We start from the raw sequence: 15,055 nt of genomic DNA on the forward strand, positions 1-15,055 counted from the left end.
TCAGAGTTCAAGGGCACACGCTTGGGGCGCAAAGCAGCGTGAGGGGTGAGGCCTGGGGAGAGGGGTTGTGGCTGAGAGAGGGTTTCAAGGGTCCCATAAAGGGGTCTGGAGGGCATCACTGAGCCCCCAGGTCCGTGTTTCCCCACACCTGAATAAAAGGGTCAGCCAAGGTTTGAAATCCACGGCAAGTCCCAGATTTAACTCTCACAGAAACATACATTTCATACAATGTTTGTATATTCGTAATGTGTATGTATTAATGTTGAATTATTTTAATAATAAAATATTTAAAAGGTAAAGGTAAAGGTACCCCTGCCCGTACGGGGCAGTCTTGATAGACTCTAGGGTTGTGCGCTCATCTCACTCTATAGGCCGGGAGCCAGCGCTGTCTGCAGACGTGGCCAGCGTGACAAGCTGCATCTGGCGAGCCAGCACAGCACACGGAATGCCGTTTACCTTCCCGCTAGTAAGCGGTCCCTATTTATCTACTTGCCCCTGGGGGTGCTTTCGAACTGCTAGGTTGGCAGGCGATGGGACCGAACGACGGGAGCGCACCCCACCGCGGGGATTCGAACCGCCGACCTTTCGATCGGCAAGCCATAGGCGCTGAGGCTTTTACCCACAGCGCCACCCGGGTCCCTTTAAATATTAAATTTAAATTTATTTAAATTTTATTTAAATAAAATATTTAAATAAATAATAATTAAAAAAAAACATTTAACTCTCACAGGGTGCAGACATGGGAGGACGAGGTGATCAGCCAGGCAGGAAGGGAAAAAAATTTTAAAAAAATTGGGGGGGTCATCAGATGTATCAGTAGGAAGGTACCTGAAGAGCTGTAGCTGGATGAGTTGATGAGCTGCCCCTTCACCTCCATGTCTGGAAGATTGGTTTGTCTCCTGCTTCTGAGGGACGGGAATCACTTTGATCCAAGACCCATCTGGAACTCCCGGATGGTGGGCCTCAGCTGGTTACTGCCATAGGGAGACAAGAAGAGAGTAAGGAGCGGGTGTGATTCTGCAGAAGCAAGCAGCTGAGTCATCTGTGGAGGGCAGGATGCTACAGGAGAGGGATGGAAAAAAGAGAGAGATAGGATCTGCCTGAAGTCAGTGGAGGGCAGGCAATATCACAAGGAAAAGGCAAGAGGGTAGAGAAGCATCTCAGACTATGGAGGGCTGCGGAGCATGGGCAGAGTGCACATCTATTCAGGGTTAGGAAAGCTGGGCACAGAGGAGGTTCCGGAGAGCCACTCTCTCCCCCCCCACCCCAATAGAGGGTTTTGTCTCCACAGGAACATTCTGCTTCCCTCAGCTTGCAGAGAGCCAGCGTGGTGTAGTGGTTGAGAGCGGTAGTCTCGTAATCTGGGGAACCGGGTTCGCGTCTCCGCTCCTCCGCATGCAGCTGCTGGGTGACCTTGGGCCAGTCACACTTCTTTGAAATCTCTCAGCCCCTCTCACCTCACAGAGTGTTTGTTGTGGGGGAGGAAGGGAAAGGAGAATGTTAGCCGCTTTGAGACTCCTTAAAGGGAGTGAAAGGCGGGATATCAAATCCAAACTCCTCTTCTTCTTCAGCTGCCACTCCACAGGTAGCCCCTGAATGGGACTGGCATTTCCAGGTTCTTCCATGGCACACAGCCAATGGTCAGAGCAGGGCTGGGTATGTTCTTGTGGCCCCCCATCTCCGCCATGGGGCACAGCGAGGCTTATATGGTATTGGAAAGGGAGGCAGAGCAAGGTAGGCTGAAGTGTCCCAATGGCATTTTGCCCAAGGATTGCTAGCCCCACAAGTGTGCTGGAATCAAGGCTGCACTAAAGGAGGAAAAAGGAAATATTTCCTTATTATCTGAAGGAGCGTCTCCACCCCCATCGTTCCGCCCAGACACTGAGGTCCAGCGCCAAGGGCCTTCTGGCGGTTCCCTCGCTGCGAAAAGCCAAGTTACAGGGAACCAGGCAGAGGGCCTTCTCGGTAGTGGCGCCCTCCCTGTGGAACGCCCTCCCATCAGATGTCAAAGAGAACAACTACCAGACTTTTAGAAGACATCTGAAGGCAGCCCTGCTTGGGGAAGCTTTTAATGTTTGATGTATTACGGCATTTTAATATTTTGTTGGAAGCCGCCCAGAGTGGCTGGGGAAGCCCAGCCAGATGGGCAGGGGCATAAATAGATTATTATTATTATTAATCTCCCCAGGTCTTTCTTCAGGAACTCTTCCATGTACCTGAAGTGCAAGCCATGACAGCCGTCGCAGATCCACCCGATGGGCAGGTCCCAGAAGGAGACTACGATTGGCTGTGGGATCCCAGCCTTTCTCTTACATCAGGGCTGTGTTTACCTGTGGTGCTCCAGATGTTTTTGGACTACAACTCCCATATCCCTGACTACGGGTCATGCTGGCATTCTCACCATGAGAAGTGGGAGGGCTTCTTGCAGAAGAGACTCCTGTCTCAGAGGATGCTTGACATCAACAGGTCACTCAACCTACTTCATGGTGACTAGGGGCTCCAGCAAGTACAGACTGAACCACCTCACCCTGGCCGTTCCTGGACCACATTCTGGGGCTTGTTGGAACCATAACCCAGCAGCCAGGGATGATGGGAGTTGTAGTACAACAGCATCCGATGACCAAAGGCTCCCCTCCTATCCCTGTTCAGGGGCAGTTTTTGGGCCAGTTTTGAGTTGCTGAGGTTAAGTCAGTAATTGTGGGGGTATTATGGATTAGGATCAAACATTAGGCTCTGCCAGAGTCAGACCACCTAGTCCAGCAGTCTGTGGCCAGATAAATGGCCCAGGAAACCATGTGAAGATAAACACCACCACCGCCATCTTGTTTGCCCCTCAGCATCTAATAATCACAGGCATATTGCCTCTTGAATATGGACACTGCATTTAGCAATTACATTTCCCTGCTGTAGCTTCACTCTAATTGGCTAGACAAGCTTTTAAAAGCTATGGTTTGCCTGTCTCATGCCCCCGCAATAGAGCTCTCCACTGAAAGAAGCATTTTACATGTATTACGTTGATTGGTATAATTCAGGGTTTCCTTGACAGAGAACGAGACCCAGTTATTAAAGAGGGAGAGAAACCCGAACCTCTCCCTCGTACCTGAGGCTGGCTCAAAGCCAGCGCTCCGGATGGGGGTAGAAGCTGAAGTGCCCCCACCCCCAGCTCGCCAGTCAACTCATATGTCCACAGACATCCATGGTGGGAAGTCTGGGGGCAGCGAGACAGCTGGCCAGCTCTCCACATTTCTGGGCCCGGGCCAAAGCCCACAGCTGCTTCCCTGCGAGACCAGATCAAGGCCGAGCCCAGCTGGGAGTCCAGAGAACAGCCAGGAAGCCTCCCTGAGTTACGTAACTAATCCCAGTCGCAGCAGAGCCCAGAACTGCTCTCGGCATGAATCACACCGAGAACGACATTCACATCAGGTACAAGGGCCGCAGAAAGCGTTCTCCGCATGCCCTGTGGAGCGTAGACGCACCTTGCGCCAAAGATTCTTCTTCCTTGTGCCACAACACTTAATGCATTCCTCACTCCCCCCCCCACCCCCAATTCTCTTTCTCGTACACACACAGCATTGCCAAATGTGAATCCACAGAGCTGAAATTCACACGCATGTCTATGCCTCAATGAGGAGATCGGTCGCGTTGCACACCAGCGTGACGAACGTGGGAAAGGGAAGGGTATGGGGTGGCACAGATCAGAGGCTCTGCCAGTCTCTCCTCTCCCCCTTCCCTGCCCCAGGCTCTACCGCAGTCAATTCCTTTGCTATGACTGTTTAGTGTCAACACCTTTCTCCCTACCCCTCCCAGCCACTGCTGGCGGCTCCCTGTTCCCAGGGAGTGGATGAGGGAGGGATCTGCTGTGAGACAGACTGGAAGAAGGCAGAGCTGTTGCATGTACCCTGTGGTAAAAACAACAGCAACAAGCAAACCTGAGCCAAGGAAACCCAAATTGAGTGCTGACAGCACATCAGCTCCCCACATATTCTATTGCTTTGAAGAACTTTTTCCCCTGAAATAAAATGTCCAGGGGGAGGGGTGTTGCTGAGGGTTCAAGGTGACAGCCTGGTGTAGATCCAGAGCAGGGGTCAGCAACCTTTTTCAGCCATGGGCCTGTCCACTGGCCCTCAGACCATGTGGTGGGTCAAACTATATATTTTTTTGGGGGGGGGCACACGAATTCCTATGCCCCACAAATAACCCAGAGATGCATTCTAAATAAAAGCACACATTCTAGTCATGTAAAAACACACTGATTCCCAGACCATCCACGGGCCGGATTTAGAAGGCGGTTGGGCTGGATCCGGCCCCCCGGGTCTTAGTTTGCCTACCCATGGACTAGATCAGGGTTCAGCAAGCTTTTTCAGCAGGGGGGCAGGGCCGTCCAATGTCCCTCAGACCTTGTGGAGGGCTAGACTTTTTTTTGGGGGGGGGGGAATGAACAAATTCCTATGCCCCACAAATAACGCTGATGCATTTTAGATAAAAGAACACATTCTACTCATGTAAAAACAGGCTGGCTGGATTGAGAAGGCGATTGGGCCACATCCAGCCCATGGGCCTTAGGTTGCCTACCCCTGATCCAGAGCTTTGTGGTGCTTTGAGAAAGAGCACATTAGTGGACCCCTCCCCTTACCTTACCTGAGATTCCCTCCAGCTGCAAAGTCGTCTACCCTGCAGCAGAGGGCGCATTAGCTCAGGGGCAGAGCAGGCACACTTGGCGTGCAAATGATCTCGGTTCAAACCCTGGCATCTCTGGGTAGGGCTGAGAAAGATTCAAATCGCTAGAGAGTCGCTACCCATCAGTATCAAGAATACTGAGTCACATGGACCGATCAATGTGACTCAGATATGAGGCAGCTTTCCAATGACCCTATGAAAACACACTTTTTCGCTCTGCTCAAGACTCTTGACTTTCTCATGTGCAGCTGGAATGGGGGCATTTGGGGCTTGCCGATCAGAAGGTCGGAGGTTCAAATCCCCGCGACGGGGTGAGCTCCCGTTGCTCGCTCCCTGCTCCTGCCAACCTAGCAGTTCGAAAGCATGCCAAAAAGTGCAAGTAGATAAATAGGTACCACTCCAGTGGGAAGGTAAACAGCGTTTCCATGCGCTGCTCTGGTTCGCCAGAAGCGGCTTAGTCATGCTGGCCACATGACCCGGAAGCTGTACGCTGGCTCCCTCGGCCAATAAAGCGAGATGAGCGCCGCAACTCCAGAGTCGGCCACGACTGGACCTAATGGTCAGGGGTCCCTTTACCTTTACCAGCCTGTGGTTGAAGCACCAGGCCCTCTGCACACATGATACAGGGGCATAGAATATAATCAGCCTTGAACTATGCTGTGCTAAAGGGGGCACAGTAACAATAATAATAATAATTTATGCCCCACCCATCTGGCTGGGTTTCCCCAGCCACTCTGGGTGGCTTCCAACAAAATATTAAAACATTAAACATTGTCTATTTAATGTCTCTTAAAGATTAGAAGCTGCCCTAAATAGGGCTTCCTTCAGATGTCTTCTAAAAGTCTGGTACAGTAGTTGTTTTTCTCTTTGACATCTGGTGGGAGGGCATTCCACAGGGCAGGTGCCACTACCGAGAAGGCCCTCTGCCTGGTTCCCTGTAACCTCACTTCTCAAAGCAAGGGAACCGCCAGAAGTGCTCAGCACTGGACCTCAGTGTTAGGGCAGAACGATGGGGGTGGAGATGCTTCCACAGGGTTGCAATTTACCGGTATGTATTTTCTCACTTGGGTGACTGCATGTCTTTCCCCCATCCAATTCATCCTTGTTTAAAGGTAAAGGTACCCCTGCCCGTACGGGCCAGTCTTGACAGACTCTAGGGTTGTGCGCCCATCTCACTCAAAGAGGCCGAGGGCCAGTGCTGTCCGAAGACACTTCCGGGTCACGTGGCCAGCGTGACATCGCTGCTCTGGCGAGCCAGAGCTGCACACGGAAACGCCGTTTACCTTCCTGCTAGTAAGCGGTCCCTATTTATCTACTTGCACCCGAGAGTGCTTTCGAACTGCTAGGTTGGCAGGCGCTGGGACCGAACGACGGGAGCGCACCCCGCCACGGGGATTCGAACCGCCAACCTTTCGATCGGCAAGCCCTAGGGGCTGAGGCTTTAACCCACAGCGCCACCCGCGTCCCTCATCCTTGTTTACGGGTCCCGGAAAAGCTGCTATCATTCCTGTTTTACATAAGGCAGAAATGGAGAAAGCCAAAGGGAGGGGCTGAACCCAGGCCTGCAGGGTTCTGAAACTCTTACCACTGGCTTATTCTCAAAACAAAAGAGCAAATCAAGGTTGAGACCAGGAGAACAGTAGCTGGAGGGTAAATTCAGGTAGGTTTGAGGAGGACAGGAAAAATGAAGAGAAAGAGAGGGGGAGGGAGGGAGGGAGAGAAGCCAGCATTTTATGAGCTGGGATTGTGATGCAGGGGCAGAGTTCAGCAGGTGGAGCCCTTCCCCGGAAATCCTTGCAACACCTGGTCACGTCATCTTGGCTGGCTGCCTGAGGCAAAGGTTCACCTAATCCCCAGACAAGAGTCAAAATGGGCAGGCCAATACATATCTTCTAGAGTCAGCAAGGTAGCAATTTCCTGCAACCCCTCCCCTCTAGATCCTGCCTCGAAAAGCATTAATTTCCACCCTGGAATCATCTCCGAGAGCAAAATATACCATCCAGGAATCCTGGCTTCCAGTCACAGCTTCGGTTGAGCCAGGACTCAGCCCCAGGATTCGAAAATACCTGGGCTCACCCCTGAACACACAAAGCAGACAGAGCGCCTCTGAGCATGGGTGCCACAATCGGAGCCACAATCAGGCTCCACCACACATTACAAAGAAAGAGGGTTTCAAGCTAAAGAAGGAGATTTCTACGCAGTCTTAGGTCCCAGTAATGCCAGAAATGAAGAACTATTTCACATGTTTCCTCTATATTCCACAGCCCTCCTTACTTTAGCCAGCTCAATTGTTCGCTCAAGGCTTCATGGCTGAGGGAGAACTTGAACCTGGGTCTCCCCAATCTTAGCCTGACACTGTAACCACCTACACCACAGTGTTTCTCATGTGGCAAGAAGACCAAATCATGCAAGACATCATGTGCAGTCCTTTGTCTCTGTTGGCAATGAACCTGGGGCTCAAGTCCCTGTTTAAGCCAATAACTCATTCAGTGGGTCTGGAACAAACTGGGATCTCTCTTACCCTCAGTTTACCCCACCTGTGCAATGGGATGGCTAGTGTCTGACCTCAGAATTGTACAGAAGCGCAGTAGTTATCCCAGGCATTTATGTAGTGTTTTTGCATGCTCAAAATATTTACAGCAACTTTGTAAAGCAGGTGAGCGTCATTATTACTCACAGGTAGCTCAGTTGGTAGAGCATGAGACTTAATCTCAGGGTCGTTTTGCGTTGGGCGAAAGATTCCTGCATTGCAGCGGGTTGGACTAAATGATCTTCGTGGTCCCTTCCAACTTTACGATTCTATGATTCTCTCTCTATACTGCAGAAGACGAGTGGGGGCTGAATCTGGGAGAGAGCTGCTTGCCACCTGGTGAGTTGATGGCAAAGGCATGCATGATTCAAACCCAGGACTTTTGATTCATAGTTAGTCTCTTACAGCCGCAAAGCTGTGCCAAGTCTATACATAAAATTAATGTACAACAAAGTAATTAGTGTTTAGAAGAGAAGCAGTGCCATCGTTACATTTCAAATGCCTCGGTGATCAGGCATCGGGGATATTTCCAGCCTTGTTTTAAATAATAATCCCATCTGCCTGGGTTTCTCTCCCACACCCATTCTGAGAAACCCTGCTGTAAAAGACACGCGTCTACTCGGAACTGTGATCCACTGCTGCAAAAGACACGCGTCTACTCGGAACTGTGATCCACTGCTGCAAAAGACACGCGTCTACTCGGAACTGTGATCCACTGCTGTAAAAGACACGCGTCTACTCGGAACTGTGATCCACTGCTGCAAAAGACACGCGTCTACTCGGAACTCTGATCCACTGCTGTAAAAGACACGCGTCTACTCGGAACTCTGATCCACTTAGTTCAGTGGGACTTCACGGGGGGGGGGGGATAATGCGCACAGGACTGAAGCATCCCCTTCCCCCAAGTCTTCCTGCTGTGTTTTCTAAGGACAGAAAGGTGCGGCCAATTCCTTCCAAAGCCAAATACTCATACGGTTCAAGGCAAGACCCTCGTCCCGTGCTCAGCTCGGAGCAAATCCGAGCGCGCTCTTTCTCCTCCGGCGCCGACCCCTCTCTCCGCTCTCCCACCTTGAAGCGGCACCTTCGTGGGGAAAACCCGAAACTTCTCCAAAGTTTCCAAGGCGGCCCCCCACCACCTCGTGCCCCTTCGCCTGGGGGGGGGTCCAGCTTAAATCAGGCTCCCGGGTCCAGCCTAGGGAGAGACCCCCCAACTCAGGCTCCCCCTGCGCCGCCACCCCCGCCCGGCGGCTTGCAGATCAGGAAACAAAGCAGAAAAAGGAAACGTGGGGCTTTAACCAGGAGCTTCCATCACGAGGGGTGTCTTGGGGGGGGTTAGGATCCCTGCCCCCCCCCGGAAGCGGCTGGGATCGCCCTCCTACCCCCCCACCCCCCCAAAAAAACTTTTGCAAACTTGCCCGAACTTTGGGCGACTCTCTGTGGCCGCCTCCCCCGCGACGCGCGCCCCCGCCTTGCCGCAGCGCGCCCTCACCTCGCTCCTTCCTTGGCTGGTCGGGGGCGAGTTGGGGAGGAGACCCAGAAACGGGCCAACGGCGGCAGCGCTGGCCGAACCCGAACTGCCTGCGGAGAAGAAGAAGGCGCCGCCAAAGGCAGCCGGGGAGGGGGAGGGGCCACACCTGTTAACCCTCGCCTGGCCGCGGGCTGGCCAAGCGCAGAGGCTGGCAGGCGAGTGGGGGAGGGGATAGGGGGAAAGGGGGGTAGGCAGATCCTTTGGGAGGGGGAGCCCTTCTTCTTTCACCCCAGATGGGCATGGGGGCACGGGTGGCCGGCAATCACAATCACCTAGTGGGCAAAAAGGACGCTCTTCACATGCTCAGAAGCACCCTTGAAGGACAACTGTTGTTGTTGTTTAGTCGTGTCCGACTCTTCGTAACCCCATGGACCAGAGGACACCAGGCACTCCTGTCTTCTGATGACTATGAGGGCCACTCCATTTCTTTTACGGGATTCTTGCCCACAGTAGTAGATATGATGGTCATCCAAACTGAATTCGCCCATTCCCGTCCATTTTAGTTCACTGATGCCCAGGTGTCAATATTTATTCTTGCCATCTCATTTTTGACTACATCCAACTTACCAAGGTTCATGATTCTTACATTCCAGGTTCCTATGCAATATTTTTCCTTACAGCATTGGACTTTCCTTTCGCTTCCAGGCATATCCGCAACTGAGCGTCCTTTCGGCTTTGGCCCAGCCGCTTCATCAGCTCTGAATCTACTTGTACTTGTCCTCCGCTCTTCCTCAATAGCATGTTGGACGCCTTCCGACCTGAGGGGCTCATCTTCCAGCGTCATAACCTTTATATGCCTGTTGTCTTTGTCCATGGAGTTGTCTTGGCAGGGATACTGGAGTGGCTTGCTGGTTCCTGCTCCAGGTGGATCACGTTTGGTCAAACCTCTCCACTATGACCTGTCCATCTTGGGTGGCCCTGCACCGCATAGCTCATAGCTTCTCATGAGTTATTCAAGCCACTTCGCCACAGCAAGGCAGTGATCCATGAAGGGGTGAAGGACAACTAGCCAACCGCAACTAAGGCGCCTCTCCCCCGCCAGGAGGGGGCAGCAGAGGGGCCATCACCTCCACAGGGGATGGGGAGCGGAGACGGGACACACACTCCATGCTCAATTATCTGGTTGGAGGGGGTGTAGTGGACATGGTATTCGCCAGATGTTGATGGACTACAATTCCCATCATCCCTGACCACTGCCCATATTGGAAGCAGTTGAGGAGAGTTGTAGTCCAACAGCTGAAAGGAACTACCATATTTTTCGCCCTATAGGACGCACTTTTTCCCCTCCAAAAATGAAGGGGAAATGTGTGTGCGTCCTATGGGGCGAATGCAGGCTTTGCGCACCTCTCCGCAAGCAGCGGGAGCCCGGCGCTGGGTTCCCGCTGCTTGCGGAGAGTTGCCTGCATGCTGAAGCCTGCGCGCGCTGAGCTCAGCGCGTCTAGGCTTCGCGGACCTCTCAGCAAGCAGCGGGAGCCAGCGCTGGGCTCCCACGGCTTGCAGAGAGCTGCCTGTTTGGGGGCTGGGGTCGGGGGAAGCTCGGGCTTCCCCAACCCCGCGCCTGGAGGGGAAATAATTTTTTCCCTTTATTTCCCCCCCAAAAAACTAGGTGCGCCTTATGGGACGGTGCGTCCTATAGGGCGAAAAATACGGTAGTTGCCACCTCTGCATAGTAAACACAACCCAAGGCAGTTCATCCTTTCCAACAGGATGGAAGCACAAAACACATATGGGCAAACAGGCAGCGGATATACAGTGGTACCTTGGGTTACATACACTTCAGGTTACAGACTCTGCTAACCCAGAAATATTACCTCGGGTTAAGAACTTTTCTTCAGGATGAGAACAGGAATCGTGCAATGGCGGCGAGAGGCCCCATTAACTAAAGTGGTGCTTCAGGTTAAGAACAGTTTCAGGTTAAGAACGAATTAAGTACGTAACCAGAGGTACCACTGTACAGTGAAGTAACACACAGTGTTATAACACACACATTTGCCTCTTTACTGCCCCGTGGGGCAGATTTATTTAAGCCTGGTGTAGAGGATGGTGGAAGTAGGTTGTAAAGTTTCTGCCATTGTTTTTTGTGGGCTTGATGGGTTATCTTCGATTTCCTTGATATTTTTGCTTATCTTTTTCTTTGCTTCTGGTTTAGTAATGAATGTAAAAGCCAAGTAAAAACACTCTTCCTCAAACCCTTAAACACACACACACAGCACCCCCACTGCCCAACCCTAGCCATTGTTTAGCTCACACTGTGTAAAATCCGAGTTCACAGATAAATTCCGAGGACTGATTTAACGTCTGTTTTCAGAGATGCTCCTGCAACAATTGCACCGAGGAATAATTCCTGGAGGGGAAAAAGTTCCTGATTTCATCAGCTTAAACCTCCAAATGAGGTTGTTGTAGCTTTGCCTGGTTTGTAGCTTCCTGCATGCTGTTGTGCTAACCATTTGGATTCAAGGAGGAAACTTGGGGAGGTGAGAGCCCTTTAACATATTTTGCAGGATGAACCAACAGGTAGAATTCTGGACTGGACCATTTCAGACCAGAGGTGTGTGTGGGGGGGGGGGTGGATTCTTCACTGTTCTCCCAGGTGAACAAGAAGCTTTAAAGCTGGCAACAAAACAAGGAAATACTGAGGTTTGCTGTATGTATGGAGTTGTGTCTTGCTGTTTTTAACATGGGAAAGTGCTGAAAAACGGGGGGGGGGGGCACATCCACACCCCACACTGCAGTCTGAAGAACTCCAGTCCAGAATTCTACCACTTGGTTCTGGACATTGCGGGCCTGGTCTACTCGTGGGCAAGAACGGAGGTGGCAATGGAATGGGCTGCACCATTCCTGGAGGCCAGAAGTTTGCGTTTGAATGCTGCTGTTGCATTTCTTTAAAATCCTGCAGAAATAATGGCATCAAATAAGGGTAGAGGTTACAGAAGCCTAGCTTTCTCCCTGTTGTGCTACTTGCTTTCAGGGTAGATTCATTTGTATACCCAGAGAATTGTGCTTAAAATGCCGCCCTCACGGTGATGCAATCCATTATACCTATTGATCAACTTCGCATCCTTCCAAGCAGTTCATAAATCCTGCCCTCCCCTCCCCCCTCCTTTTTATCCTCACAACACCCCTGTAAGGTAGGTTTGCCTGCTTGGGACTCTACCACTTCTTTCTGCTGCATGCAGGGACCTGGCCATGTACACAGATTTTAAAATCGTGGCATCAGCGTATAGCAAAGGAATGTGGGAATCTGCCTTATACCAAATCAGTCCATTGGCAACAGCCCCCCCCCCCCGTGATTTCCGAGACGGGGGTCTTTCCCAGCCATATATGGCAATGGTGGGATTTGAACTCGGTGCCTTGAGATAAAAGCCCTCCCTTCACCTTAGGCCAAGCACCAATCGACCATAAATCAGTGGGTAAAGGTAAAGGGACCCCTGACCATTAGGTCCAGTCGTGGCCGACTCTGGGGTTGCGGCGCTCATCTCACTTTATTGGCCGAGGGAGCCGGTGTACAGCTTCCGGGTCATGTGGCCAGCATGACTAAGCCGCTTCGGGCGAACCAGAGCAGCGCACGGAAATGCCGTTAACCTTCCCCCCAGAGTGGTACCTATTTATCTACTTGCACTTGGACGTGCTTTTGAACCGCTGGGTTGGCAGGAGCAGGGACCGAGAAATGGGAGCTCACCCTGTTGTGGGGATTCGAACCGCCGACCTTCTGATTGGCAAGTCCTAGGCTCTGTGGTTTAACCCACTGCGCCACCTGCGTCAGACCATTGGCAACAGTGGCCCCCCTGTGACTTCCGAGACAGGGACTTTCCCAGCCATATATGGCAATGGTGGGATTTGAACTCAGTGCCTTGAGATAAAAGCCCTTAGGCCAAGCACCAATGGACCATAAATTACCGTATTTTTCGCTCCATAGGACGCACTTTTTCCCCTCCAAAAATGAAGGGGAAATGTGTGTGCATCCTATGGGGCGAATGCAGGCTTTCGCTGAAGCCTGGAGAGCGAGGGGGATCGGTGCGCACCGACCCCTCTCGCTCTCCAGGCTTCAGGAAGCTATCCACTAGCCGTGGGAGACCCAGCTCTCCCACGGCTAGCGGAGACCTTGCCGGCACCCAGAAGCTTGGGGCGCGCTGAGCTCCGCACGCCCCAAGCTTCGGGATTGGCGCAGCGCTCCGCTAGCCGTGGGAGAGCCGCACGAAGCCGCACGGCTCTCCCACGGCTAGCGGAGACCTTGCCGGCACCCAGAAGCTTGGGGTGCGCTGAGCTCTGCACGCCCCAAGCTTCGGGATTGGCGCAGCGCACCTGGGGGGGGGGAAATAATTTTTTCCCCTTTATTTCCCCCCCAAAAAACTAGGTGCATCCTAAGGGCCGGTGCGCCCTATGGTGCGAAAAATACGGTAGTGGGTAATGTAACAATAATTAAGAATAATTTATTGAATAATAAATAATTTATTATTTATACCCCGCCCATCTGGCTGGGTTTCCCCAGCTACTCTGGGTGGCTTCCAGCACCTGTAAAAACATAATAAAACGCCAAGCGTGTTGACAGGCTTGTGAGATTTGCGCATAATCTGCACCACCTGGAACATTCTCCTGTGAATCCAGACACCTTTTCATTCCTCAAACTCCTGAGCACCCCCTCCTCTAGCTCAGTCCCAGCTCCCTGCCCCCTCCCACCCCCCTGTCCCAGGGGGTGGTACAGCCCAGCTCTCTACTGCTGCCCTGTGTTTGTCTTAGCCTGGGATGAGATCAGATTCCGCACATTCCTGGCTCCCTGCCCTGCAGGTAGAAGCAGAGAGCGTGAGCCAAAGGGCCCCACAGCGTCCCCAGAGTGACCGCCCTGAGCCTCTCGCTCCATCTAGTGGTTGTCTGACCCCTTTCACAAAGACCTGCCATTTATTTCAAAAGAACTGGTATAACGAGGGCCATATGGTTGCTGTTCCTGCCACATTCTTACAACAGCAGATTGTTGCACAGTAAAGTGTGTTGCCGAGAGAGGGAGGGAGGGAGAGAGTTTCGGCTATCACTACATCTCGGTCTAACCAAAACCACAGAGCTGCCGAGAAGCAAGAACCATCTCCCGGCCCATTCCCATCTTGCCACCTTCCTAGGGAAAAAGCAAGCTTTCAAGCTGACTCGAATTAACAACACCATGGGCACACAGTTATTTTTTTAATTAAAAAAATATTATCGCTAAGCATTTATATAACACAGCTCAAGGATTCAAAGAACTTCTTGCGCTCGGTAATTCTTACTAGAGCTGCGATGCAATTTTAAGAAGACGTATTGATCAGTTCATCAGATAAATTTCAGGGCAAGCCTATCCTTTGGCTCGGCTACCAGATATGGCTGTGAATGCGTTAAAGCATGTTATGAATGGTGCTGTTTTTAGCTCGGAAGCAACGGCTTGGGGGGGCAGCTGCATCTCAGAGGCAGAACATCTGCCTTGCATGCAGAAATTCCCAAGCTCAAGTGCCAGGTAGGGCTGCATACAGTACATACACCTGTAAGAGAGAAAACACGCCACACTTTTTAAGGCAGCTACCCCGCAGGAGTGAGTTCAATCTATCGTTTAATTTCAATTCAGCATCATGATCCCTTTCTCAGTTCTGATCCATTAGCAGCCTGCACCCTCCCCCCCCAAAAAATGGGCCGCAGGATGCCCTGCCAAACTCACTGCAATATTTTGCAACATGCTGCTGCTACTGAGCTATCCTACCTTGCAATGTCGACTGAAATGTAGTCCGCAGACCCTTAATTATCTGCCAGCTTCAGTCTGTTGCTCATGGTTCAAAAAATGCATGTCTCCAGAAACTACCTTGATCTCTCCAGGACCTGCAACAAACCCCCTACTCTCCAAGGCTGAAGCTCCTGGGATGAAGAGGAGAGAAGAACTGGGGAATGAAAACCTTTGTGTGTGGCTGGGTAACATGCTCAGAGGAAAAAAAAGGGGCTGGCTGGTCTGAAAAGCAAACAGAATTGAGCAGAAAGTAAGTCGGGAAATTATTTGGGGGTTTTATGAAATCCATTTCTTGGAACGTGCATGGATATATAGCTTTTAAGGTAAAGGGACCACTGACCATTACGTCCAGTCGTGGCCGACTCTGGGGTTGTGGTGCTCATCTCGCTTTACTGGCCGAGGGAGCTGGCGTACAGCTTCTGGGTCATGCGGCCAGCATGACTAAGCCGCTTCTGGCGAACCAGAGCAGCGCACGGAAACGCCGTTTACCTTCCTGGCGGAGCAGTACCTATTTATCTACTTGCACTTTGACGTGCTTTCAAACTGCTAGTTTGGCAGGAGCTGGGACCGAGCAACGGGA

General features: G+C 51.8%; 2 protein-coding genes across 11 annotated transcripts in view; one reads left to right on the plus strand and one right to left on the minus strand.

Moving 5' to 3' along the window:
- The window catches only part of LOC310667604 (organic solute transporter subunit alpha-like), a 95,069-nt gene extending 84,502 nt beyond the window's left edge, over window positions 1-10,567 (plus strand). The window contains exon 7 of the transcript XR_014506323.1: window positions 10,516-10,567. The gene's annotated coding sequence lies outside the window, so the exon portion shown is untranslated. The remainder of the gene's footprint in view (window positions 1-10,515) is intronic.
- Window positions 1-15,055, minus strand: part of CCDC120 (coiled-coil domain containing 120) — a 43,864-nt gene that overhangs the window by 12,510 nt on the left and 16,299 nt on the right. For 4 of the 10 annotated variants that reach the window (XM_083420129.1, XM_083420134.1, XM_083420135.1 and 1 more), the window contains exons 1-2: window positions 8,697-8,825; window positions 829-974 (exon numbers count right to left, since the gene is read on the minus strand). In XM_083420129.1, the coding sequence (XP_083276255.1) occupies window positions 829-877 (49 nt within the window). In that variant the 5' untranslated portion in view covers window positions 878-974; window positions 8,697-8,825. Of the gene's footprint in view, window positions 1-828; window positions 975-4,638; window positions 5,401-7,698; window positions 8,313-8,622; window positions 8,826-15,055 lie in introns of those variants that run through there. The other 6 variants (XM_083420130.1, XM_083420136.1, XM_083420131.1 and 3 more) reach the window with 5 other exon arrangements.

The sequence above is a fragment of the Podarcis tiliguerta genome (assembly GCF_965153285.1).
Source record: "Podarcis tiliguerta genome assembly, chromosome: 17".
In the NCBI taxonomy this organism is placed as follows: Eukaryota; Metazoa; Chordata; class Lepidosauria; order Squamata; family Lacertidae; genus Podarcis; species Podarcis tiliguerta.